The sequence below is a fragment of the Peromyscus eremicus genome, chromosome 3, assembly GCF_949786415.1.
Source record: "Peromyscus eremicus chromosome 3, PerEre_H2_v1, whole genome shotgun sequence".
Taxonomy (NCBI): Eukaryota; Metazoa; Chordata; class Mammalia; order Rodentia; family Cricetidae; genus Peromyscus; species Peromyscus eremicus.
The window spans coordinates 16,622,913-16,650,765 of NC_081418.1; the positions used below are offsets into that span (position 1 = coordinate 16,622,913).

At 40.7% G+C, this 27,853-nt stretch overlaps 1 protein-coding gene, 1 long non-coding RNA gene and 1 pseudogene across 3 annotated transcripts in view; 2 read left to right on the top strand and 1 right to left on the bottom strand.

Moving 5' to 3' along the window:
* Positions 1–46: 46 nt before the first annotated feature.
* Lrrd1 (leucine rich repeats and death domain containing 1) lies at positions 47–27,586 on the bottom strand. 2 transcript variants are annotated; one of them, XM_059257323.1, is made up of 6 exons: positions 27,268–27,586; positions 19,827–21,807; positions 15,104–15,302; positions 2,828–2,989; positions 924–1,041; positions 47–325 (listed from the first exon to the last, which is right to left on the bottom strand). In XM_059257323.1, exons 2-6 carry the CDS (start codon positions 21,732–21,734, stop codon positions 139–141), a joined length of 2,574 nt encoding a protein of 857 aa, XP_059113306.1. In that variant the 5' UTR covers positions 21,735–21,807; positions 27,268–27,586; the 3' UTR covers positions 47–138. The 2 variants fall into 2 exon arrangements, with proteins under 2 accessions (XP_059113306.1, XP_059113307.1); XM_059257324.1 differs by lacking the exon at positions 19,827–21,807.
* LOC131905552 (ribosome biogenesis protein NSA2 homolog) lies at positions 8,724–10,874 on the top strand (annotated as a pseudogene).
* LOC131906644 (uncharacterized) overlaps positions 26,181–27,853 on the top strand; it is a 44,761-nt gene continuing 43,088 nt past the window's right edge. The window contains exon 1 of the long non-coding RNA XR_009378171.1: positions 26,181–26,363. This is a non-coding gene — a long non-coding RNA (uncharacterized LOC131906644). The remainder of the gene's footprint in view (positions 26,364–27,853) is intronic.

The following is a 27,853-nucleotide window of genomic DNA, read 5'->3' on the forward strand; positions in this document are numbered from 1 at the left end:
AGCACATACATGTTCACGCACGCAAATGAAAAAAATAACTACTAGAAACAAAAAAAGAGACACTGTATGCAAATAATTCCCTTGTACCATATTCTATGAGTGCATCGTAAGTTTTCAGCTTCTACTCGGATCCACCGGCTAGAGTTTGATGGCACTTGTATAAAGATTCAAAGCTGTGATCTTATCCATTATGTCGTAGGCACCAATCATATTTAGTCCCCGAACAAGTTGGTCTCTTAAGGCCGTAGCTGTGAGTAACACGTTCTGATCTGCTTTCCACTTGACAAAGGCTTGGTAGATTCTTTCATTTAACAATGGAGTAGTACTGTGAAAATTTAAATAACAATTATTTTAATTACCAGCCATGAACATTACTTTAAGCTCCTTAAAGGTTGTCTAAGTTTTCAAACTAATTTTCCATATTTATGTGAGACTACATTTAACTGAAGACAGTATATATGAACATTTACAATGAGCCTGACACACAGAAGCAAACATTATAAAAAAAAGCTTACATTTCAACTTACATTCAACTATTAAGACAATAATCACTGTGGGTTATTTACTATAACCCAATGCAATAAAATGCATACTTTATGGCTTGGCCTCACTTAACCCTCACGACAACTTTCTAAGTTTGTGTATTCATGTGACCACGGAAGAAACTGGAGCAGAGAGAAAGAAAAGGACACACTGAAGGCCAGGAAGCCAGCTGGACTACAAGCCCAGCAGCTCATCTCACACAGCCCTTCGTCGCCATTACATGGTACGGTTGCCCAGCAAGGATGGCAGATATGGGACAGGCGAAAGGCCACCATCTGTAGTAGAGTTTACGTTAATGTAAATATTTCAAGACTCTCATATCGAGATCATATAAACGCAGGGGTGAACATGCATTCGTACCAAATGCCATTCATACTTACTTCCTTACAGAGCTGATGCTTTCTGAGCTTGTCATGTTTAGTTTTTGTTGCAAAAATTCAAAGTTTATTTCACTGATATTGTTGGCAACTATGCTGAATATCTTCTCTAAGATTTTCTCTGCATTTGAACGTAAAAGAAACGTTATTTATTTTGAAAAAAAAGATACTTTGAGTTAATATTTAGTTTTCTTCTGTTTTTATCAAACATATATGTCGAATAAAATTGAAAATGACAATGTAGAGCTGAACTGTCTTCAGTTTGTGCTCCCCATCCTGTTACTTCTAGAATCTAAGGAGACCTACAGCCTAAATTGGCTGCTTTAAAAGAATCTTACAAGCAACTTGACAGTGATCTCCAAATTCTTTACTTTTTTCTGGATTTGAAATGAATTTGATTCCTTCCTTCAATTCTGGCTGTTTTATATTAACTACTTTGAGAAACTATCATCTGTTGTAAGTATGGCATATAGATGCATATTCATATTAAAATAATTTATTATTTAGTTATTTTTTTAGTTTGTTTAAGGCTAGGCATGGTAGCATATGTCTTTAATTCCAACACTTGGGAAGGCAGAGGAAGGCAATCTCTGTGAGTTTGAGGCTAGCCTGGTCTACATAGTGAGTTCCAGGACAGCCAGGACTACACAGAAAGATCATATCTCAAAAAATATATATAAGAGTATGTTTGGGGGGAGCAGGTGCATGTGAGTATAGGTACCCACAGAGGCCAAAGGTATTAATCAGATCCTCTGGGGTTGGGATTTCAGGCAGTTGTGAGCTAACCAACATGGGTGCTGGGGACTGAACTCAGAATCTCTGCAAGAGCAGCATATGCTCTTAACCACGGAGCCATCTTTTCAAACCCAATAGTGCCTTTTAAAATAAAAAATCTTCTAGATAGTGCTATGTAGATATGTCTTTGTTGGCCAGAGCTTCTAGAAAGTGTAATCTAAAGTCACCTTTGTTAACTAGAACACTGAGAATTTTCAAGAATTAAGGATCTCCCATGCTCCATATCTCAAATACATTATGGCCTTTTCATTTTGAGAAATTGTACATACACTGTTACTTCCTCAGACTAGATTTCATGCTAATGATAAAAAGAAAACAGAATTGCTTAATAAATGCTCAGAAGGGACTCTGTGATCCTTGTTAACTTCAGAATAAATATGTTTCCCAGGCTACTTCTCCCAGCTTCATCGAGGATCAAAATTGCAGGGTAAAGTCTCCTTAAAGCATACAGAGATGTGGTAAGTTTCCAGATTGCTCTCCTCCTCCAATCTGTGAGATGTTGTCATTGCCTGCTGCACTTTCTCTGTCAAAAGTAGAGCAGCAAGAATGGTATTTCTTTGAGAACTGGAGAAACAGAGCTTTAGCATGGAGGTTCAGTCCTGTAACTCAACCACCTTTCTCTATCCACAATAGAAATACCACATAGACACTTGGAACCCTGAGACCTCTATTTTATAGAAATATTACCTTTGAGTGTAGTAATTATCATAGTCAGCCTATAGTGAGTTAAAGGAGAGAGCCAGTGGGACTTAATTTTCTCTCAAATTTCTTCTATCAGTGAGGCTCAAATCTTAGGAAAGCTTCTACACGGCAGCATAGTGTACAGTGTGGCTTACAAAGGACAGTACTTTTTACTACAGCTTTGTCATTAGCTTATCCTGGTATATTCTCTTGGTTACGTAGATATGGTACATGGTAAAATGATTGAGGAACAGCTGAAGATGTTCTAATCCACCCCCCATGATTGCGTTGAATAATCAACACAAACAGCTAGCCTTCAGAAAAAGGGAGATAGTTTGTGACTGCCAGCTCAAAGTCTCCAACCAAAGCAAGCTCCCTTACTGCACAGATAGCAGAAAATGTATGAAGATAGGTCCTCACTCATCACCCACCGTCTCTTTCATCTGCTCTTTGGAGATATTGTGTGATAGTATGCAGCTGTTTTCCTCTACAGATTTCCATCGGTGGTCTCAACAAAGGATTGTCATCAAAATTTATCTCTTTCAACGACAAAAGACTATAGATAGCACTAGGCAGGGCTGTCAGACTGTTTCCTAGTGAGAAAAAATGGGAAGGAATTACTCCTGTCTGTAAAGTTAAACTGCAGAGACAGAAACTATGCATGCAGAGGTCTACTGTCCTGGAAAGGTGTCCAAGGACACTCACAGTGATGACAGTTCCAAAGTGTCCATTCTAGGAGAGAAAAGGAGGATATATTAAAAACCACTGTGGGTCCTTGGTCTCCTAGCATGGCAAAATGAAGTCAGAGGCTATCTTCTTACAGTACAACAACTGGCTTTGCAGAGTAGGTATTATCATTCTTAAAATAAACTTTTTAAAAAGTGAGTTTTATACAAGTGTATCGGGTATGTCCTAACCCTTTTGTTACCCCTCCCTCCCCTTTGTCCTCTTTGTACTCTACAGTGTCCCTCCTTTCACACATGCATGACTTTTTGTATTTATGTAGGAAGCACACATGGGAGGAAATACTATTTGTCTGCATGAGACTGACTTAATTCACTTAATATGATCCCCCATTGTGTTCATTTCCTGCAAATGACATGACTTCATTCTTTATGGCTGAAAACCCCTCTATTTTGAGTATATCTCATATTTTCTTTATCATTGCTTTGTTGTTGGTCACCTAGGTGGTTCCGTAAATTTGCTCATGTGAACACCGCTCAATACACATTGATATGCAGGTGTGTCTGTAACGCATTGACTTGGAGTCTTTGTGTAAACACGGGAGATCAGGTTTCAGTTTTCTGAGAAAGCTCCCTGCTGACTTCCATGGCTTTCCTTTTGTCCACATCCTTGCCAGAATTTGTTGTTACTCTTTTTCTTAATGACTGCCATCCTAGCTGAAATAATTTTAGATTCACAGAGACATTGGAGTTGGTGGTGCTTTAGCGTCGGCTAATGCTATCTCATACTAGTGTGCTGCCATTCTCTTATTCGTGTATTTTATTTGTGTTAGTTACACATGGAGAAGAAGGCCTGTCACTCTTCCTGAAGAGTGGTATCAAGAAATCAAGATCTGAAGCAGTTCATGCGGTGTTAGGAGGGCACCTGTCTCGTGCTTGTGAGACCCTGGCTTCCATCCTCACACCACGGACAAAAAGGAGGGGGGAAAAAGAACTCAGTATCCAGGGCTAGTCATTCTGAGAGGGGGGCAGGGAGCAAGAGAGGGAGGGAGGGAGAGAGGGAGGGAGACAGAGAAGGGCAGAGAAGGGAGGAATAAAATACATTATAAAAACTAGAATGATTCATACAAAATATGCATGTGTAGCACATACAAGTCACAATGCATAATACTCAGATCCTGACTTTTCTCACTTGCCACTTGAGAATCACCAACGTTCTTATTCCTCAATGGCCTTGTTCCTTTTGTTAATAAGTATTCCATGACAGATGTCAGTAATTTATTCATTCACTAGATGAAGGAGGCTCTGAAGTTTCTAATTTGAGTGATTATGGATAAAGCCATTCTGTACATTTGCACTTAAGTGAAAAATATAGTTGAAGGTTGACTGATGGGTCATATGGTAAGTGTGAACCTAACTTTATAAGAAATGACCAGTGTTTCGAAATGCTTATACCATTTTTGCATTCCTGCCAATATTTTTTCTTTTTCTTTCTTTTTTTGGTTTTTCCGAGACAGGGTTTCTCTGTGTAGTTTTTGGTGCCTTCCTGGATCTAACTTTGTAGACCAGGCTGGCCTGGATTTCACAGAGATCAGTCTGGCTCTGCCTCCCGAGTGCTGGGATTAAAGGCCTGTGCCACTGCCGCCCAGCTCTGTTTTTTTTTTTTATTGTTGTTTTTTTTTTTCTCACCCACATTTCAGTGGTTCATAGTTTGCCAGGCTTTAGCTCTTCTGCTAGTGACATTGGGTTATAGAGTGAATGTGTGAACTTGCTTTTCTCTAAAATCAACGCTACCCAGCATTGCTTATGTGTTGCCTCTGTTTGTGTAATTCTGTATAAAGGATCCATTCAACATTTATACCCATTTTGGTTGAGTTGACTTTTTTTTTATAGTGTTGGATTAACTCAGAGACTTCCCTATATTAAGCAGGTACATAATTAAACTCTACCATTAAACTGTATTCTCAGCTTTTGATTTCTTTTTGAAATTCCTTTCTCTTCTCTCTCTCCAATCTCTCTCCTCTCTCTCTCTCTCTCTCTCTCTCTCTCTCTCTCTCTGTCTCTCTCTCTCTCTCTCCCCCCCCCATGGGGGACGAGGCGCACACATGCATGTGGAGTGCATGGTTACTTTGTATGTGTACAACAATTACTTTATAAAGTATGTGGTTTTTCTATTTATTCTTTTTTAAAAAAACTTCTCTTCCTAAAGCCAGGGTTTCACATTTTGCTGAAATCTAATGTTGGTTATTTAGATTGATTTCTATTTTCATGGCCTCACACACCCCAGTCAAGCACCATATTCCCAGTTCTCAGTTGCAATGTTAATATGGTAGCTGAGAAATTTTTGTCAATATTTTCCAGTTTTTATCTACAAATTTTTATACTTTTAGCTTTATGGCTAGATTTGTGACTCATTTGAGTTTTTTTATGATGAAAGTTTTGTTGAAATTGTTTTTATTTGGTTTTCCTTTGGATTTTTGGACACCTAGCTTATATCATTTATTGACAATATTATTCTCTATTGAATTACTTCTGTGCATTTGTTAAAAGTCAATTGCCTATATGGGCTTGGGTCTATATCTAGACTCTACTTTATCCCACTAATAATCACATTTATTGTCTTGACGATAGCATGCTCTCTTCATTACTGGAACTTTGCAGAAGCCTTGAAATAGGGTTCCATGAATTAACTGCTCCATTCTTTTAAAAGTTGTTGTTTCAGTTATTCTAGTTGCTTTGGCAGTTTATATACATTAAGAATACTTTATTATTTTATTTGTTTTTTAAAATGTACTGCCGAGATTTTTGTGTTAGAATTCAGTTGAATTTGCATACAAGTTTAGAAAGCATTTACAAAACATCCATATTGAGATATCCAGTATCTAATACTACTTAAATATTGCATCCATGATTACAGCTCTCTGTAGATCTTTCATATGCTTTGATAGATACTTATGAGTTTTGTACCATTTAGAATAGTACTTAAACACATTACCTTTTTTGTTTGTTTTAGAGTTTATGTGTATGGAACCAATGCTGGCCTCAAACTTGAGGCAGACTTTCTGCCTTGGCCTCCTGTGCACTACAACTGCAGGCATGAGCCACCATGCCTTAGAAGAGTGCTTAAAATTCAATTCTAATCAGTTATAAATAATATGCAGAACTTTTGTACATTAGTAGTGTTAGCATTAACAACTTTTTCAGTGCCCACCTTGCTACCTCACCTACTGTTGTTACCTGTTGGGGTTTCTACTAGTCAATGTCTCTGTTGTCAGAACCAACTTGGCCCTCTTGCTTTTGAACTGTACATATACTCTTTTTTGAGACAGGAGCTCTCTACATAGTCTTGGCTATCCTGGAACTTACTATGTAGACCAGGCTGCCCTCAAACTCTTACAGATCCATCTGCCCTTGGATTAAAATTGTGTGCCAGGACACCTGACTCTTTTTTCTTTCTTTCTTATCTTCTTGCATTAGCTGGGGCTTTTTTCCCTTTCTTTTGTTTGACTGTCCAGTCATGAATGGGATTTAATTTATTTTGTCATATGGTATTTGCTTCTTTTAGTATCTGGTGAGAAGTTCATGTTACTTTTCCTTGGCTTATTGATATAGTAAATTACGAGGGGCAAGTTTTTTAATATTGACCCATTCTTGCATTTCTAGTGTGCATTTCACACATAATTATGATAGGTTATTTTATATATTGATGGATTTAATTTACTTAATTTGTTGATGAATTTTATATCAATGTTCATGCAAGAAATTAACCCATAAGTTTCTGAAAGTGTTGTACTTGTCTCATAATACTATTGGAAATATCAATGGCCTCACTGTATAAACTGAAGAGTGTTTTAGCCTCAATTTAATTAAAAGTAATTCCTTTTTACCTTTTACTGAAAATAGATTATTTTCTCATACAGTATATCCTGATTATAGTTCCTCCCCACTGCCATCCTCTCCTCTCCAGATCCACTCCCTCAGGCTTATAGGAGATAATAACCAAATAAAATATAAGATAAAATAAAACCATCACATCAAAGTTGGGCAAGGCAACCCAACAGAAGGAAAAGAGCCCAAGAGACAACACAAGAATCAGAGACTCACTTGTTCCCACACTTAAGAGTCTCATAAAAATACTAAGCTGAAAGCTGTAATATATGCAGAGGACCTGGTATAGACCTGTGTAGGCCCTGTGCTTGCTGTTCAGTCTCTGTGAGTTCATGTGAGCCTTGCTCAGTTGATTCAGGGGGCCTTGTTCTCCTGGTGTCCTCCATTCCTTCTGGCTCTTACACTCTAGACAGCTGGAAGTGAGCTTTTGAGGGAGGATATGGAAGTCTAGTGCAGTGAGAACTTCCTAAAACCTATGAAGGTGATGACCTCTTAATGATGTCTCCTAATAATGGGGGAGATGGAGCCCCAAATGGCCATCTCTTGTTACCAAACAGGGCTACGAGTACCAGGACTGGGTTGCATTCAATTGAGTTGTTGGTCAAGGGGACCCCCAAACAACCAGGTTGTTGCTAAGACAATAGATTGCTCTCTGTAAACCGATAGTGGGGCTCCATTGCTGAGGACAACACCCACACAGCTCATTGAACATGGAGAAGTCAAGATGGTGCCTACATGAAGCCTTCACCCCTATGTTCTAATGTCTTTGGTGCTGGAAGGTACTCTGCAAGCTACTAAAAGAGAAGCATAAACACCAACCCATCCATCCACAAAACCTTTGACCCACAATCTGTCCTGCCTGCAAGATATGCTAGGATAATGGTGGCACAGAACTTGTAGAAGAAGCCAATCAATGTCTGATTTGACTTAAGGTCCACTCCACAAGATATAATCCATACCTGACACTACTTGGGTGTGATCAAGAGCCAGAGATAATCCAGAGGCTTAGGGTAAAACCAAATACCACTGATCTTAATGAAAATGTCAATAAAATGACTCTTTGTGATATTCTGCTATACTCATAGATCAGTTGCTTTATCAGTCAACATTAAAGAAGCTTCCTCCTGAAGCAGATGGGAATAAATGTAGAAACCCCCAGCCAGAAATCACACACACACACACATACACACACACACACACACACACACACACACACACACACACACACACACAGACAGAGACAGAGAGACAGACAGAGAGAGACAGACACAGACACAGACACAGAGAGACAGAGAGGGTGCCTTGGAATGTACAGCTCCAAATGTACAGCTCCCCCACAGAAGAGGAGGCAGAAAGAACTGAAAGAGCCAGAGGGGGTGGAGGACACCAGGAGAACAAGGACCTTTTAAAATAATTCTTAAGTCAACATGTTTCTTTTATAAATATGTCATAGAAACCAGCAGTGAAAACATCTGTAGCTGCAGTTTTGTGTGGAAAAGTTTTACCTCCAAATTCAGTCGCTTGAATAGATTCAGGATTACCTATTGGTCCTCAGAGAGTCCCTCCTCCTTCTATTCGACTCACCTTGTTCTCTCTACATTAAACCAGGGCTGGTTTGTGTGATTAGTAGAACAGAGCAGATGTAATATTATTTGGCATCCAAATTAAGTTTACAACCACACTGTTCTTTCTGTCAGCACACTCTGTCTCTCGCTCTCTCCTATGACTCCCTCTGGAAAAAAACAGTTTTTGAGTCATGAGCAGGGTTACCCAGCAAAGAACCAAAGGCTGCTTCTACCGGCCATGTAAGGAAACTTGGGAGCAGAGCCACGAGTCTCTGGCTGATGCTCCAGTTTATAGAGTGACTGTAATCTCATACAAGTCCTGCTTCTCACCAGTTTAAGAAGACAATCAACCAAGGATAACCACCATAATAGCTGATGGCTAAAAGTGCTGAGCAATCCATCGACACCAGAAGCCTGATGAAACTCAAGAGTTATGAATAAAGGAAAGTCACTCAGCTACACATAGTACAAATCTACTTACATCTAAAAATAGAACCACAAAATTTGCAACAGATATATATGATAAAGGACTGCTATTCAAACTATACAAAGAATATTTAACATTTAACAATAACCAAACAACTGAGAAATATTTTAAAGTTCAGAACAGATACCTAACCAAAAGACATAGAGATGGCAAACAAGTATACACACAGACACTTCACCTCATTCATCAATTAAAGCAACAATGATACCACCGGACACCTATTGGAATGGTCAAACCCAGATCACCACCAACAGCAAATACTGCTGAGGTAGAGCAACAGAACTCTCATTGATTACTTGTAGGAATACAAAGTGTTACAGCTATTGCTGGAGATGTTTACTGTTCCGTGGAGCATCTTCACTGTAAATTAATTTTGAACACATTGGTGGTGTCATTTTTGAAGTGCATCTTGGTAGACAACACCTACTTGTGCCTTTATATTTGAAGCATACCGCTCATAGCTACATCTTTCTCATCCCTTCCAGTAATCTCTGTCTTTTAGTTAGAGTGTTTAACCAACGAATGTTCAATTATAAGCACGCTTGTATTTAAGGGCTGAGGCTGTAGCTCAGTGGTAGAGCACTTGCTTAGCAGGTGTGATAGTTGGATTTAGATAAAACATTTTACTACTTGTTTTTCTATTTGTTGTGTTTTAATCCTTTCTGATTACTTGAATCACTTTTCTCTGGCTGCTTTCAAGATTTTTTTCTTTATCTTTGATTTCCTACAGTTTTACTAATGGATGAAAGCAGGGTGGTTTTGTGGGACTCATCTGTTTCTTGATCCATGTTCTCAAACATGGGTTTGTTCAGTTTTTCAAAATCTATTGAGCTGCAGATTGGCAATATGCATTCTTTCCATCTGGATATCATACTCTGGTAAACATACTTTTTTTTCAAGCAACAAATGGATGTGAGGAAAGAGGGACTATTATACACCGCTGGTGGAAATATAAAGTGGCCAGCCACCATGGAAATCAGTGGTGCTGGGAGTCCTTAAAAAAGCTAAAACAAAGAAAAGCCATCCATTGAACTAGGAATACTGCTGACACATATGAGGACCCTCAGCTAACACATCATGGTCTGTTAGTATTTACTGCTGCACTGCTTACAGAAGTGAAGAAATGGAACGCATCCAAGTACTAACCAGGCCCGACCCTGCTTAGCTTCCGAGATCAGACGAGATCGGGCGTGTTCTGAAAAGACCCCACAGGGAGCAGTACCTGCCTATCTGCTGGACAGAGAGGGACAGTCTAGAGCAAAAGTACTTTCCAACATGATTAAGCAGAAACGGAAAGAGAAGGCGGGAAAATGGGAAGTCCCTCTACCCAAAGTTTGTGCCCAAGGCGAAACAGAAGTATTGAAAGTTATTTGAACAGGAAGAAGAAAAAAGAAGGCATGGAAGAGGATGGTTACTAAAGTCTGCTTTGTTGGTGATGGTTTTACAAGAAAACCTCCTAAATATGAAAGACTCATTAGGCCAATGGGCCTGCGTTTCAAAAAAGCCCATGTCACACATCCTGAGCTGAAAGCTACATTTTGCCTGCCAATACTTGGTGTGAAAAAGAATCCATCATCCCCATTATATACAACTCTGAGTGTGATCACCAAAGGTACAGTTATTGAAGTGAACGTGAGTGAGCTGGGCCTTGTGACACAAGGAGGCAAGGTTATTTGGGGAAAGTATGCCCAGGTTACCAACAATCCTGAAAACGATGGGTGCATAAATGCAGTCTTGCTGGTTTGATAGTAACTTCTACTGAAGACTACCCACCTTTAGCAGAACACCATCACTGTGGTTTTTGTGACTACTACCAAGCTGTTCACCCTCTGCAGTCATGAAGGGGTATTTATTACATTGGGAAGAAAAATAAAAACTGCTCAGTTTTACAGTTAAAAAAAAAAAAAGAAATGGAACCCACTGAGACGTCAATCCAGAGATGAATGGATAAGCCAGGGGTATAAGATAGGATCTTATTTAACTATAAAAAGATAAATGAAATTATGATATCTGTAGAAAAATGAATAATGGAGATCATTATGTCAGTTAAAGTAAGCCAGTCAGAATAGCAATGTCTTTCTCATATGCAGACTCTAGATTTAAATTTTTAATTACTTTATTATTTTATGTGTATGAGTATTTTGACTGCATGTATGTATATATACCATGTATTTGCCTGGTTCCCATGGAGATCAGAAGATGGCATTGGATCCCCTAGCACTGGAGTTGTGGGTATAAGCTGCCATGTGGGTGTTAGGAATCGCACCTGGGTCCTCTACAAGAGCAACAAGTGCTCCTAACTGCAGAGCCAACTCTCCAGCCCCATGACTCTAGATTTAAATGTGTGTGTGTGTGTGTGTGTGTATGTGTGTACATGTGCATGCATATGCACATATGTGTGTGTCTGTGATGAAAGTAACAAGAGAACCATGAGGAAGAGGAAAAGATCTTACAGGAGGGGAGAGGGAAGACAAAAATAGAGTAACAGAGTAGTAATGGGAGTAGAAAGGGGGGCTGGCAAGAGGAGAGCAGTAGCATGGGGGAGCAGGGGGGGGCAATAATATAAAATATAAATAATATAAAATATAATGCTATTGTGGTGCTTTGAAAGAAAATGGCCCCCAAAGGGAGTGGCACTGTTAGGAGGTGTGGCCTTGGTGGAGGAACTGTGGATTCGGGCTTTGAACTTTCATATATGCTTAAGCCACGCCCAGTATCTCAGACAACTTCCTGTTGCCAGCAAGTCAAGATGAAGGACACGCAGCTTCTTCTCCTGCACCATGTCTGCCTATATGCCACCGTGTCCCACCATGATGATAATGGACTAAATCTCTGAAAATGTAAGCCACCTCAAGTAAATGTTTTTCCTTTATAAGTGTCACATGGTCATGGTGTCTCTTCACAGCAATAGAAACCCTAATTAAGACAGGTATATATGTATGAAATTCCACAAGAAAGCTCATTACTTTGTATGCCAAACTTCAAAAAAAGAGAAAAAATAAATAGAAACAAAGACATAGCTTGAGGATCCTTTCAGAGCTCTGTTTGGGCAATGTAGACAGTGATACTATTCAAATATTTAATAGCTGCTCTGGTGGAGGGGCTAAGCATCAGAACCAATGCTGCTGTAGACTACAGCTATAATGCTACCAGCAAAACCAGCTGATAGGCTATCTGGGAGGGCAGGAAGTAAAGACAGCAGCACCAAGGCTGTAGACTGTGAAGAACACTGGGCTGCGTCCCTGAGGAATTGTCTTCCCTGGGTATGATGTGCCCATCTACTTTTCTTTCATTTGCTAGTCTATCTTTTGGGGGCAGAGATGACAGCATCTGTTAAAAACCACTACATTAGGCTCTGTGTTTAAAATTTGGTCATTCTATCATTACAGTCTAAAGCAGTGGTTCTCAACCTGTGGGTCATGACCAAACCATTGAAAGACTCAGATATTTACAGTACCATCAGTAGCAAATTACTGTCATGAAGTAGCAATGGAAATAATTTTATGGTTGGGGTCACCACAACTGTATTAAAGGGTCGCAGCATTGGGAAGATTGAGAACAACTGATCTAAAGAGTCAATATTATGTCCATTCATTTATTTCCCCAGTGTCAGGTAGAAACTGCTTCCTGCCATTGGTACCTCTGTGGTAACATTAGCTCTCTTTAGCACTTCTAGAAATGGCTTGCATTCAGACTGGAACTTGGGAAGCGGTGTTGAAACACAGCCTTTCCACTGATCTGCACCACCACAGCTTCTCTTTGGAGCTTGATTGACAGAGTGGGCTTTTAATATTTTCTAATTCTATGTGGAACAACAGAGACATGCCCCAGTCTGAAGAGCAGGTACAATGCCCCTGGCCATTGTGCCTTGATGTTGTCCTAACTCAAGCATCTCCAGGGAATGTACTTCCAGTTGGGAATTCTAGTCTCCGGTGGAGCAGAAGGCTCTGGAGAATTTTTGTTTGTATTTTGTTTCCTTTTTTTCTCTTTCTTTTCTAATAGTTTATTTTTTGAGAACTTCATATGTAAGTACTGCATCTACATCACACCCACCTACCCTCTCCCACTTCCAACTCCTGCCATGTCTTCTCTTCCAAATTCATGATCTCTTCCATTATTATTACACGTGTGTACATGCATGAGCATGGTATAGATGTCTATGTAACCTACTGAGTCCATTTGGCTTTGTTTATATGTTCTGTGTCTATTTGGGGTTGGACAACCTATATGGGAGTTTGTCCATAGAGAATATAGGTCCCGCTCCTCTCTGTAGTCACTGATAACCTATAGCTTTTCACGCAGTGGTGGGGCCATGTGGAATTTCCCATCTACAGTGAAATGTCAACTAAGTTTGTCATTATGCTGGACAACCATAATGTTTCAAGCAGCCATATCATTAGGAGCTCATGGGTGCTGCTTCCATCATGCCTAGGAGACATCCTAAGCCTCTGACTCTGAGAGTCTTTCTGCCCCCCTTCCACAGTTTCCCCTAGCCTTGGGTGTAAGTGTTGCATTACAGATGCATCAGCTGGCTTGGGCACCCCACAGTCACTATTTCCTTACATTCTGACCGGTTGTGGGCTTTTGTAATAGTCTCCATCTGTTGCAAAAAGGAGCTGCTTTGACTAGGATTAGAGCTACATTTATCTGTAGTGAAAGGATAAGTATTTAGAAAAAAGTCAAATGATATTGGTTTAGGAAACCGGCAAGACTGGACATTCCTCTCTGATAGTCACTGGTAGTTGGATAGGTGTCCAGTACTAGGCATGAGTCTCCTCATGTTGAGTGGGCCTTAAGTCCAATGAGGTAACTGTTAATTACCTCAAAGGTGAAAGCACCACTATTGACCTTTGTGGATATCTTGCTGGTCCAGTCATTCTTGTGTTTCATAAGCTTTACAGCTGGGTAGGACTAGCAGTTGCTCCTCTCCCTTGACAACTTGGATAACACTTTCTGACACTATGAGAGCTAGTTCTCAGGGAGAAGGCTTCCTGGTCTCTTCCAGCTCGACTCTTCCAAGTCCTGTGTCCAAAGTGTGTGGTGTCTTGAGCAATAGTCTTACTTCAAATTCTGGGAAGCAATTAAGGACGATGGCAATAGTTCACAGTGATGGTTTTGGAATTCTCTTGGGCTCCCCTGACAAATAGCTACAAAAGTTTATATGAGCAAGAATTGTTGAGACCAAGGTTGGATAAAGCACAGGGACAAATAGCCAAACGAATGGAAACACATGAACTATGAACCAATGGCTGAGGGGTCCCCAACTGGATCAGGCCCTCTGAATGGGTGAGACAGTTGATTGGCTTGATCTGTTTGGGAGGCATCCAGGAAGTGGGACCAGGTCCTGTGCTCATTGCATGAGTTGGCTGTTTGAAACCTGGGGCCTATGCAAGGTCACTTGGCTCAGCCTGGGAGGAGGGGACTAGACCTGCCTGGACTGAGTCTACCAGGTTGATCTCAGTCTTCAGGGGAGGCTTTGCCCTGGAGGAGATGGGAATGGGGGTGGGCTGGGGGGAAGGTGAGGGGGGTGGGAGCAGGGAGAACAAGGGAATCTGTGGCTGATATGTAGAACTGAATTGTATTGCAAAATATAAAAAAAAATTAAAAAAGTTGTTTCGTATACCTGGTACTGTTGTTTTAGTTAGACAGTCCATGGCTCTTTGGGGGAGCATTATCACCCCAAATAGCATAACTTCATCTAAACTATATATCTATGTATACACATATATTACATGTAATTTTAAGTAAACATAATATATGATCCCTATGTCTTCTTCAAGCACCCTTAGCGTTACATATGCTTCTGCCTCTCTCTGTATTGCCCTCTTTCCCCATTCCTACCTAAAGCTGCCCCGCCCCCATTTCTCCTGTTTCCTTCTGTTTGCATCTCTAGGGCTCTTTTCAAGGCAAGAAACCAGTTCTTCAGCTTTGTGCTCATTTCCTGTAATTGGGAAAAACATTGTGTGCCCCTCTTCCTCTGATGCCAACTTAATGCACTGTCTGACATTCTCAGCAAAACTGCAATTTAGACATCAATGTTCTACTTACAGATTCTACTTATTGCTTATTATGCTTGACACATACCTCTGATGTCTAGGTGCTGTAGAACTTTTAAAGACAGAAAGGATGGTGGAAGAGTACTTATTTGATTGTTGTATGCAAGTAGACTAACCAGACTGCTCAGCTCCCCTATATTTCTTGGAATCTCTTTGATTGCATTGTTCGAGATGTCGAGTGTTTTGAGTTGAGTCATATAACACAGATCTTCTGGAATTCTTGTTAACTGCAAGGACAATTAACAATCATGCTTTTATTAAATCTATAAATATTTGTATCATTACATTTCCCCCCTGAAAACAAGTGGAAGAATAGAGTTTTGTTTTAACCCTTTTCTAAGGAGATACTTTCGTCCTGTCGCAGATTCTTTGTGACTTCACATCCTAAAAATCCTCAAGCTTTTGTGTAGCACCAAGTACCTCCTGGTCTGATTGGTGCTCCCTAATTAGGCCTGTTGCTTAGAGACCACTTTCTTCCCATGTCCCAGCTCAGTCTACCACCACCCACTCTTGTCTTTCTTGTCTCTCTAAGGCTAATGCTGAAGTTTGTCCAACTACTCAGTCACACTTTATCTTATTCTCAGCACAGAGAGCAAAACATCCACACCCTTACATACATGTATATATCACACACATACACCACACACAACACACACACACACACACAACACATACATCACAAGAACACACACACAAGAATGAGGATTGATGCATATTAAAGCAAGATAAACATCATGCATAAATATGACTATTGAAGATGTACCCAGTATGCAGAATGATAAGAACTTCAGAGAAATATGTAAGTAAGCAAGACTGTGCAAGACTACTCAAGACTGAGGGCCAAGCTTATGTAGCACAAATAAGATCAGCATAGGTGGGCAGGCCTGTCATTGAATTTCCTTCAAACAAATATTCTTGGAGTTTTCATTTAATTTTCTTTGAGACAGTGTCTCTCTATGTAGGCCTGGCTGTCTTGGAACAGGTTAGCCTCAAACTCCTAGAGAGCCACCTGCTTCTGCCTCCAGCCCCCCTGTGCTGGGATTAAAGACATGGACACCATGCCTGGCTAGATATTCTTTAAATGCTTTCTCAGTGTTTATCAGAGAAAGTGAGAGCTCTAGGTGATGGAGCTGCTGTTGAAAGAAGAGTCCTGCTGAGCAACTCCCACTTTGCTCTGGAAGCTCTCTGACTAACCTGACCCATCTTCTTCAGTTGGTTGGTTGTTGATCAACTGTTAAATAAGCTAATCCTTTAGTTATTCTATCTCCATTCCACCCAAGTCATATTTTCAACCACATAGAATATCCTTCTTAAGAAGGATTCTTTTAAAAAATGTTTCACCATCTAAAGACTTTTGAAATGATGTTGTAAAGACTTTAACTGGTGTCTTCAGCAACTACTTTGATCCTGAATTTCCTTCCTCCCTCCTTTCCTTCTTTCCTCTTTCTGTTCTTCGTTCCTTCCTTTTTTGGACAGAGTATGACTCTGTATTCCAGGTTTAGCTTGCTATCCTTCTACCTCAGCCTTGTGAGTGTTGGGACTGCAGTCATGTACCACCATGCCCAATAGAACACATTAAGATCTGTCCCCTATGGGACTGGAGAGATTATGCAGCAGTTAAGAGTGCTTGCTGCTGCTCTTGGAAAGGACTCAAGTTTTAATTTCAGTGCCCAAAAGGCAATTCACAATCAGCTTTAATTCCAGTTCCAACGGATCTAACACCTTCTTCTGGCTTCCATGCGATCCAAGCAGGTTTGAACTTACACATACATTGAAGCAAAACACTCATACATATAAAGTAAGTATTTTAAAAAAGAATCATCTCCTGGAATGAAGTCTGATGACTTTGACAAGGCTTGATAAAACAGAAAAATAAGTCAGCACAGGGAAGGAAGTTGCTGGAGTAAACTGGGCATAAAACACATGCTGAACATGGGCAAGGACAGAGAAAATGACATTGGAAATTCCAGGGGAAATTGCCAACTATGAAACTAGAGTGCTAGGGATTATGTGTGTGACGAGTAGGTGTGACAAGGTCAAAGAAGTAGTTAATAAAAAGGAGAGAGTTAGATGTTGTGAAACAATATTTATTTAACTAGGTAAAGATGTGTTGCATTGGTTTATGTTGTGGAATATTTGTTTAACTCGGTGAAGATATATTGCATTGGTTTATGTTGTAGAATATTTTTTAACTAGGTAAAGGTGTGTTGCTGTTTCATCTTGCCTGCCTAAGGCATCTGATTAGTCTAATAAAAACCTGAATGTCCAATAGCTAGAGAGAGGAGGGATAGACAGGGCTGGTGGGCAAAGAGAATATGTAGGAAGAGGAATTTAGGCTAGGGGAAGAAAGGGAAGAAAAGAAGAGAGATGCCAGGGAGACACCGGGGCCAGCCAGCAGGAAAGTAGGAATACAGAATGAAAGAAAGGAAAAAAGCCCTGAGGCAAAACATAGATGAAGAGAAACAGGTTAAAGTAAGTTATGAGAGGTAGTGGGACAAGCCTAAACTAAGGCTGAGCAGTCATAATTACTAATAAGTCTCTGTGCCTTTATTTGGAAGCTGGTTGGTGGCTCAAAGAAAATTCCAACTACAGTTAGGGACATAGTCTTGAGGAGTCACAGTTAGGGACATAGTCTAGAGGAGTCACACAGCACAGCAAGAGAGAATCTAAGTACTTACTGTAAACTAGTCAAATTAGCTGGTACTTATATTGAAGAACCAAAATGTATGTTTTAGTTCAAAAGCAACTCTACTACAATGTGTCTCCCTCTTCATCCCATCTGCGTGGGCCACACATGACTACTGTTGGCACACTTGCTGAAAATGTATTACATAGAAGGTATGACATTATAAAGGCCACATAACTTTGGTTCTGAGCTATAACTCCAGCCATAGATCAGAGAGATTCTTTTTTAGCAAAAAGGAAGATTTTTAAGAACAGATTTTGAGGAATTTTGCTTTGGATAATAATCCAGCATTAAAAATAGTCAGATGATAGCTGTGTTTATTGAGGTCTAAGGTTACAGCAGTAATTTTTTAAAAAGTAAAAAAATATTTCCAAGGCTTGAGGTATAATTTAGTAGCAGAGAACTCACCTACTATGTGAGAGGTATGGGTCTGATCCCTAGCACCTCAGTAAATAAATAAATAAGGAAATAATTAATCTGTCAATTTTAAGGAGTAATTTCCAAAGAAAATAGCTTGAAATATAAAAATATATTTATGAAGAAATTCATTAAAGCATTATCATGAAGAAAATTTCTGAATGCTTAACAGAGGATTAGTTACATAAATCATATATTTATTATAAAGGTTATTGGGAAGATTATTAAGTTCTACCAAGGAGAAATACTTATGTAGAATAAAATTTTAAATTGAATTTGTAGTCTTTTTATAACTGCTTATAAACCTATATAAGAAAAAGAGACTAAAAGTACATTAAAGCAATATCTAATAGTTTTATTATGATATGCCTGTGGAATAATTCCTAGCATCTCAATTTTCTAGATTTTCAGCAATGCATGCTGGTAGTGGGATCAAACCCAGAGCCACACATGAGTTGGTCAGCTGCTACCATGAAACCACATTTCCAACTCAACAATGTGTTTCTATTATACACAAACTTTACAACTTCTTACAACAGGGGCTCAGTAGATGACTCGGTCATAGAGTGCCTGCAAGCGGCAAGGTCTGAGTTTGAATTCCCAGCACCCACTGGAAATTTGGGACCATGCATATAACCCCAGTGCAGAGGGGTTGAGGTGGAGACACATTTATTGAACAACTAGTCTAGCCAATCCATAAAATCCAGGTTCAGTGAGAGACTTTCTCAAAAAATGCGGTGGAAACAATGAGTATGGTGACACACACATTTAATCCCAGTAATCAAAGAAGAAACAAAACAGCTTGATCTCTGTGAGTTCAAGGCCAACCCGGTCTATGAAGCAAGTTCCAGGGCTGCCAAGGCTTCACACTGAGACCTTGTTTAAAAAAACAAAGACAAAACAAACAAAAAACAGAGCAAAATTGAAGAAGACACCTTTGGCTTCTGAGTGCACCTACGTACACCCGCATGCATCCATGTACACACCTACAAGAATGCATAAATATACAACATACATACAATTTTGAAAATCTCCCAGTGGTCTAAATAGAAAGGAATCTACAAAATCGCCTGCTTTTTCACATTGCATTTGAATGGAATGTCCTGTAAAGCTTTTGTATAGAGAGGTGTGTCTCTAAGCCATGTTTTCAAACATAGAGCATTTCACCTGTTTAAAATACACATAAAAGCACTTGCATGTAGTCTTAGTTAGGGTGACTATTGCTGTGATGAAACACCATGACCAAAAACAACTTGAGAAGGAAAGAATTTTCTTCACTCACAGTTCCATAGGACAGTTCATTATCCAAAGCAGTGAGGGCAGGAACTCACACAGGGCAGGAACCTGGAGGCAGGAGCTGATGTAGAGGCCTTGGAGGGGTGCTGCTTACTGTCTTGTTCCCCATGGCTTGCTCAGCCTGCTTTCTTACAGAAACCAGGACCACCCACAGTGGGCTGGGCTCCCACTTTGACCACTACTTAAGAAAATGCCTTACAGCTGGATCTTATGGACACATTTTCTCAATTGAGGCTCCCTCCTCTGATGACTCTAGCATATGTGAAGTTAACATAAAACTAGTCAGGACACATGTACAATGTGCCTCAGATTGAGATTCCTCTAGTCTCCATGCCCAAAAGAGCACTCTTACCTTTTTCCCACTTGTCTGACTTATGTTCAGCTCCTCCAGTGTTGGAAGTTGGCACACTTCAAGAGGGAAATGTATGAACTGATTGCTTGATAAGTTTAATTTCTGGATCCCTTTTAGCTTAGATATTTCTGAAGTTATTTTCTGTAACTGATTTTCTGAAATATCAAGTACTTGCAGGTTTTTTAAAGCACACAGTTCCTTTGGGAAAATTGCAAACTTATTACCAGCCAGAATGAGCACATGGAGTGATACCATAGCAGAGATACAGGGCGGAATTGCCTTTATTTGGTTTCTACCAAGATCCAGGTATTCAAGATTTGTGAGAGAACATATGTGTTCTGAAAATATGGGGAGTTTGTTTCTATTCAACTCTAAATGAAGCAGCTGCTTACTGAAAGATATATCCATAGGGATTTCTGAAATATAATTTCCATTAAAACTCAAGTAGTCAAGTGACGGTAACGCACACAACCCCACTGGGAAATACATTATATTGTTATAATTTAATTCAACTCTGGTTATTTTTCTGCAGTTTTTTATTTCAATCGGAACATGTGTGATTTGATTGCCTGAAAACTCCAGGCTGTCTATATTACTAAGATGCGAGATTTCCTCAGCCATTTTTATCATTTTATTTCTGTTTACATGAAGTTGTCTCAAATTTTTAAGCCTATGGAATTTTCTAGGAAGCTCTTCTATGTTATTATCACTGAGACTAAGACATTCCAACATTACACAGTGGGAAATTTTCTTTGGTATGTTTGTCAATAAGTTTTTATCAAGGTTAAGAAGTCTGAGTTCTCTGAAATTCTCAATTTTAGGCGAAATAGCTTCCAATTTATTGTCAGCTAGCTGAAGTTCTTTTATTTTGGGCAACTGAAAAATTTCCACAGACAAAAAAGTAAGTTTATTATGATCCATTAAAAGTTGTTCTAAGTTTTTCAGCTCCCTAACTTCTTTAGGCAAACTGCCTATCATGTTTCCAGTAAGGTTTAGTGAAATTAACTTTGGAAGGAAGCAAAGGGATTTAGAAAATATTGTTAAATGGTTATATTCCAGATTAAGAATTTGCAAGTTTTTCAAACTAGACAGAGACTCTGGTATATGTGTTAACTTATTTTTACCCAAACTTAACGTTTCCAAATTTGCAAGATTTTCCAAGCCAGAAGAAGGTAAATCCTCAATATAATTACTATTTAGAAAGAGTTCTCTCATATTCCCAAGTTGTAATAGTTCTTTAGGTATGTATGATATCTGGTTGTAACTGGCATTTAGTATCCTTAAATTGTGAAGCAACTGAATTTCCAAGGGAATTAATGGCAGTCCATTTTCTTGCAGGGACAGAATCTCAAGTCCTAGCAGATCCCCTGGATCTGCCCCTTGGAAAGTTTTTATTTGATTCTTATCTAAATATAGATATTTTACATATTGGACTCTTAAAAGGTCCACAGGGAATTCTTGTAAACCCTTGGCCTCAAGATTAACTGTAAAGTTATCTTCCTCTGAGTCCAGTTCTTCCTCACTTTCTTCAGAGGCTTGTGGACTAACTTTGTCCCCAGATGGGAATATGACTTGTGCATAGTCTTCAGTTTCCACCATCTCCGATGACACGGAGCCCTGGGGTGATTCTGGTTTTGACAGTGGGGTGACATCGTCTATGCTGGTATCAGAAAGCGGAACTGTTTTCTTTTTCTCTTCATCTCTGTTAAGCAGGCTTGAAGAGGAAGCTGTTGGCTGTTCTAGGCCCTTTAAAGGATTTTCTTCATAAATCTGATTGGATTCTCTCCTTCCCAAGTACGGAAAAGATTCATCTAAGAACTCTGGTGTTTCTTCAATAAATCCAGGCTCCTCCAGTAACTCGGATCTAGAGACTCCTTCAGGCTCCAAGTTATTCTCATCTTCAGACATTGTATTGACTGGCAGCTCTTCCACCGCTTCAAGACTGTACCTCTACTTTTTTATGTACTTTTTTCCTATGAACCTACAAGACAGATGTTGATATTAAAATAAGCGTAATAAAGATGTTGAAATTACACATGCGAGGCTAACTGCGTATCTTCACCTCTCCCTCAGCCTCTCCAAATCCAGTCCCCCAGTTTCATCCCCAGCTCTGTTCTGCAGACCACCAGCTGTGGCCACCTTCCACCCCCCCCACACCCACCCCCATACACACTTCCCCTCCTAGCCCCCACCGTGGCTCCCCTCTCCAGTGGACCACACAGATCTTCTGCACCTAAGTCCCCTCCTCCCACTCATTGCTTTGTCCCCAGACTCCAACTCCTGCAGGCGTTCCCTAGGAACCCACGGGACACTCTGACCAGGGAAGCAAGCAGGCTAACTGCAGATCTTCACCTCTCCCTCCATGACTACAAGTCCGATCCCCATTCTCATCCTCAGCTCTATAGCAAACCTTCTGATGTGGCCCCCTCTCACTCTCTGTACCCATTGCCAGGGGACTAAGCAGATCCTGGTGCAAGACCCTGCTTTCCTCCCTCCTCTGGATACCCCCCAGGACCTCCCAGCCAATCCTCATTCTGAAGTGTCAGCTCAAAATACCCCCAGAGGCCACACCTGCCAGGATCCCAGAAGAATTTCCTACTAGGCAACACACACAGTGAAAACCTGTCTTGAAATTTTTCCTTTGGGATTGATTCGAATCAAAGAGTGAGTGACCTCACCATTTCTACTGTTTAATACTGCACTGAAATCTTCCTTCCTTCCTTCCTTTCTTCTTTCCTTCCTTCCTTCCTTCCTTCCTTCCTTCCTTCCTTCCTTCCTTCCTTCCTTCCTTCCCTTCTCTCTCTCTCTCCCTCCATCCCCCCTCTGCCCTCTTTCTTCTTTCTTTTTCTTTCTTCTCTTTCTTTCTTTCTCTTTCTTTCTTCTTTCTTTCTTTCTTTCTTTCTTTCTTTCTTTCTTTCTTTCTTTCTTTCTTCCTTTCTTTCTATCTTTCAGACAGAGGCTCACTACGCAGCCCTGGCTGATCTAGAATACACTATGTAGATTAGGCTGTCTTCAAACTTACAGAGATCTGCCTGCTTCTGCTTCTTGAGTACCGAGATTAAAGTCATGTGTCATCATGCCCGGCTTTTGTGGGGGACAGAGAGTCTAAATTAGATATTAGGCTAGCATACATATTAGTGAGATTTATTACAGCATTTTCACGTATTTGTTCATTTTTTGAGATAGAGTCTCATGTATCCTAGGCTGTCCTTGAATTATGTAGCTCAGAATACCCTTGCACTTCTGATCCTCCTGTCTCCACCTCCTGAGTGCTTGGATTCTAGGCATGAGCTACCATGTCTGATTTATACGGTGCTAGGGATTGATCCCGAGGACTTTGTGCATGCTAGGCAAGCCGCTCTACTGAGCTACACCGCCAGCTCCACATACTTTGTTCTTATTTTTTACCCCCTCTCATAGTCTCTCCCCCACCCTCACCTATCTGACCCCCCTCCTCTGCTCTCATGCTACGTGTATTCCAATATCTCCCCTCCTGCTTTTTCCCCTCCCCAACCCTTAAATTCTCTCCTTCTCCTCTGTGGTTGTCTTTCTAGTTTCATAACCTGCACTTATACACACATATTATACATACATGCAGATTAAAATCAATAATCCGCATATGATTCTGGATTATATCACAGAACTTAATGATTTGCTGTTACATCCATTTCTTGAAAATGTTATGACTTCATTTGTCTGCATGGTGGAATGAAAGTCCATTGTGTATATGAATCATATTTTCTTTATCCATTTATCTCTCGATGGACATTTAAACTGGTTCCATTTCTTAGCTATATGAATAGTGTAACAACAAACATGGATATCCAAGTATGTCTGTGTAGGAGTTAGGAGTCTTAGTTAGTCTTCTCCTGAGAGTTCTTCATTGGTTGATTGGCATGTTTATTGACTGGAATATTTGTGTGTGGTAGGGGAGGTTGATGCTTAATTTTTGCAGTTCTTTACATATTCTAGTTACTAACTTGCTGTCTTATATAAAGTTGGTGTCTTACTTAAGATTTCTACTGCTGTGAAGAGACACCATGACCATAGCAACTCGTATAAAGGAAAACATTTAATTGAGGTGGCAGCTTATAGTTTCAGAGGTTTAGTCCATTGTCATCATGGTGGGGAGTGTGGCGGCTGGGAGTATGACAGCATGTAGGCAGACGTGGTACTAGAGAATTCTACAGCTTGGTCCAAAGGCAACAGGAAGTGAACTGAGACACTGTGTACTATCTTAAGCATATATGAGACCTCAAAGCCCGCCTCCACAGTGACACACTTCCTCCAACAAGGCCACACCTCCTAATAGTCCCACTCCCTTTGGGGACCATTTTCTTTCAAGCCACCACAGCTGGTATTTTCTCTTCATTGTGGTTATTGTTTCCTTTGCTGTGCAGGAACTTTTAACCATAACCAATTACTCTGATGAATATAGACACAACAATTCTCAATAAAATACTTATAAACTAAATTCAAGAACACATCAAGATGTGTCATGACCAAGTTGATTTCGTCCCAGAGAGGCAAGGTTGGTTCAGCAGATACAAATATAAATCAACAAATGTGATAAAACATATAAACAGATTTGAGGATAGATATTTAATGGTCATCTCAATAGATCCAAAAAAGGCATGTGGCAAAGTTCAGTGTCCTGTCATGAAAAAGAAAAATCCTAAAGAAATTGAAAATATTAGTTACTTTTTTTATTGCTGTGACAAGATCAACTTAAGTGGGGAAGGATCTGTTTTGCCTTTGAATCCCAGGGGAGGAACCTGGAGGGCAGGAGCTGATGCAGAGGTCATGGAGGGGTGCTGCTTACTGGCTTGCTCCCCATGGCTGCTCAGCCTGCTTTCTTATAGACCCCAGGACTTGCATCCAGGGATGGCACCATCCACCATGGGCTGGGGTGCTTCCCCATTAATTACTAATTAAGAGAATTCCCTACAGGTTTGCCTGCAGCTGGATTATGGAGTCGTTTTCTCAATTGAGGTACTCTCCTCTCCAGTGACTGTAGCTTGTGTCAAGTGGAAATAAAACTAGCTAACACACCATTTGTAAGTAAGAAGTTAAATTAGCCCTGTTTACAAACTATATAATTGAAGACTTAAAAGACCCTAAAGACACCAGAAAAATCAGTAAATTCTCTGGATCTCTATAATGAGCTTGCTATGTAATAAAACAGAAACAATCAATTCATAATAACTTCAAAAAGTAAAGTAAATGCCAGGAGTAATGCTAACCAAGGAAGGGAAAGACCTGGACAATGTCTTATCTATCTATCTATCTATCTATCTATCTATCTATCTATCTACCTATATCTATTTTTTGTAGCCGAGGCTGACTTTGGATTTATAGAAATATACCAACATACATGACTATATTTTGCAGTTTTTTTAATTGAGAAAAAATTTTGCAGGGTTTCAACCTCACACATGTTAGGCAAGCAATCTACCACTGAGCTACATGCCCAAGCTTCAAGAATTATTCATGCTATGACCTTCAGAAGACTGAGCTCCACAGAACGCCATAGTCACCCAATAGCACTGGTTTCCTAAAAGATAAAATTTAATAACTCATAGTCATGACATATTGCATGGGTGGTGGTGATATGGGAAATTAAATAAATATTTTTAAATTAAAAAACCTTTTCCTTTCTTTTCTTTTCTTTTTCGGTAACAGGATTCCACAGAATAAAGAGGATCCACTCAAACTGGTAACTTGAGGAAACCCAAACTGAATGATGGTTGATAGAAGTGAGGCCAAAGAACAGGGAGACCACAAATTCTAAAATCAGCCATGTTTGTTTTTAAGTTATCTGATCCATGCAGATGTTGTACTGTGGATGCTGTAAGGTAAAGATTTGTTTTCTCATATGCCTAGACTTCCAGCACCGATCATCAGGCCCTGCCTTAATCTGAACTGGGTGCTAGACTTCCAGCACCGATCATCAGGCCCTGCCTTAATCTGAACCATTTAAAAGTGTTCAGCTCACGGTATTCGGTACATTTACACTGTGAAATACAAGAGCATTTTTAGAAGACGCAAAGCATTTTAAAAAACAAGGACTGCAGTATCTCAGTGTGAGGCTAAGTGAGCTGGAGATCAAAGCTTCTCTTATACCGGCCTAAATTAGGTCACGTGCCCAAGCCTGAACCAATGACTGTGGCCAGGAACCGGAACAAGGCTGCTTTTTAGGTCGTGCTACGTGCTTCAGCCTATGCCTGAGGTGGCATCCTCTTGGGCTCAATCACAGATGCTATAGATCTGTTGTATAGAGCAGCGGTTCTCAGCCTCCCTGATGCTGCGACCCTTCAATACGACCGTCAGGTTGTGGTGACCCCCAAGGTAAAATCACTTTACTTGCTCCTTCATAACTATAATTTTGCTACTGTTATGAATTGTAATGTAAATATCCGTGTTTTCCGATGGTCTCAACACACAGGTTAAGAACCACTGGTAGAGAGGGACAGGCCACTCCATAGGAAAATCAGATGCTGGAAAAGCAAATAAGATGTCTTCCACAGCTTCCTGGAGGTAACAATTGGTAATCTCACTCATGCCTTTTTCCCCCAGGGAATGAGGACGACACCGAGAGCTTAATATGGTATCATTTTCCAATAAGGTAAACACTCACAACATGTAGCTATTCCAATGGAAATTAAGTAAAATACAAGTCAACTCTAGTCACAGCCAAATTTCAGGTGTTCAGTAGCCACATGTGGCTAGTGACTACCTTATTCAGTAGTGTAGACTGTTAACATTTCCATTATGGCAGTGAACCAGATTATTTGAAACAAGTACCTAAAAAAAAAAAAAAAATCTTTTTAATGACTGGAAAGTATTCAGTTGAAGGAGTTGCCATCAATTACCCAGGGACATGGCTTGGCTGGGAAAGGTGTTTGCTGCCAAGCCTGACACCCCGAGTTCGATGCCTGGGACCCACCCGGAAGAAGGAGAAGGCTGAAGACAATCTGCCCTCTGACCTCTACACGTGAGTCTCCCTCCCCTTGTGCACCTCCCTCTCAGCACATGTACCCTCCTCCACAAATGTTGTAAAAGCTGAAATATACACCTAAATAAAACTCTAAAAACGTATTTGAGAAAATCTCCGTTCTCTTGAGCATTAAGTCCCATTTAAAAACACACTGCCAGCCGGGCGGTGGTGGCGCACGCCTTTAATCCCAGCACTCGGGAGGCAGAGCCAGGCGGATCTCTGTGAGTTCGAGGCCAGCCTGGGCTACCAAATGAGTTCCAGGAAAAGGCGCAAAGCTACACAGAGAAACCCTGTCTCGAAAAACCAAATAAATAAATAAATAAATAAATAAAAATAAAAAAATAAAATAAAAATAAAAACACACTGCCAATTAGATAAGCAAGACCAAATCCAAATTGTTTGAACAAGTATTAGTAAAGCTAAAGATACAAGGTAATTTGTTACCTGTCTGAAAGATGTGGACATTCAGGTCACCACAGGACTTTTTCACAGAAAGTGACATCAACAAATTGCTTCCACGGGTGTGGGAAGAAGAGCACGGGGCGGCGGCGGCGGCTACAGCCGCGTGGGACAGAATGCAATCACTAGAAGCCGCAGGCTGGGAGCGGGAAGGGAGGGGGATGCTCAGGGCTGCAGGTGCTGCGGACATCGAGGCTGGAACCGAACCTGGCCTTGGCCTGGCAGTCCTAAGTGCCGCTGCGGAGCCTGGCCTGCGGCGCCCCGTGGTCGGCAGGGGGCGCGCGCGCGGCGAATGTCTGATTGTGGCGACGGAGGCGGCGCAGGCTCGGCGAGTCCCGCCTCCCTCTGGCGTTTGTGAGCTGGCGGAGGCACGCGTCCCGGAGGGGTGGGTGGACCCTGCTGGGTGGGACAGCCCGGGGGTGGGTGGACCCTGCTGGGTGGGACAGCCCGGGGGTGGGTGGACCCTGCTGGGTGGGACAGCCCGGGGGTGGGTGGACCCTGCTGGGTGGGACAGCCCGGGGGGGGGGGGGGTGGACCCTGCTGGGTGGGACAGCCCGGGGGTGGGTGGACC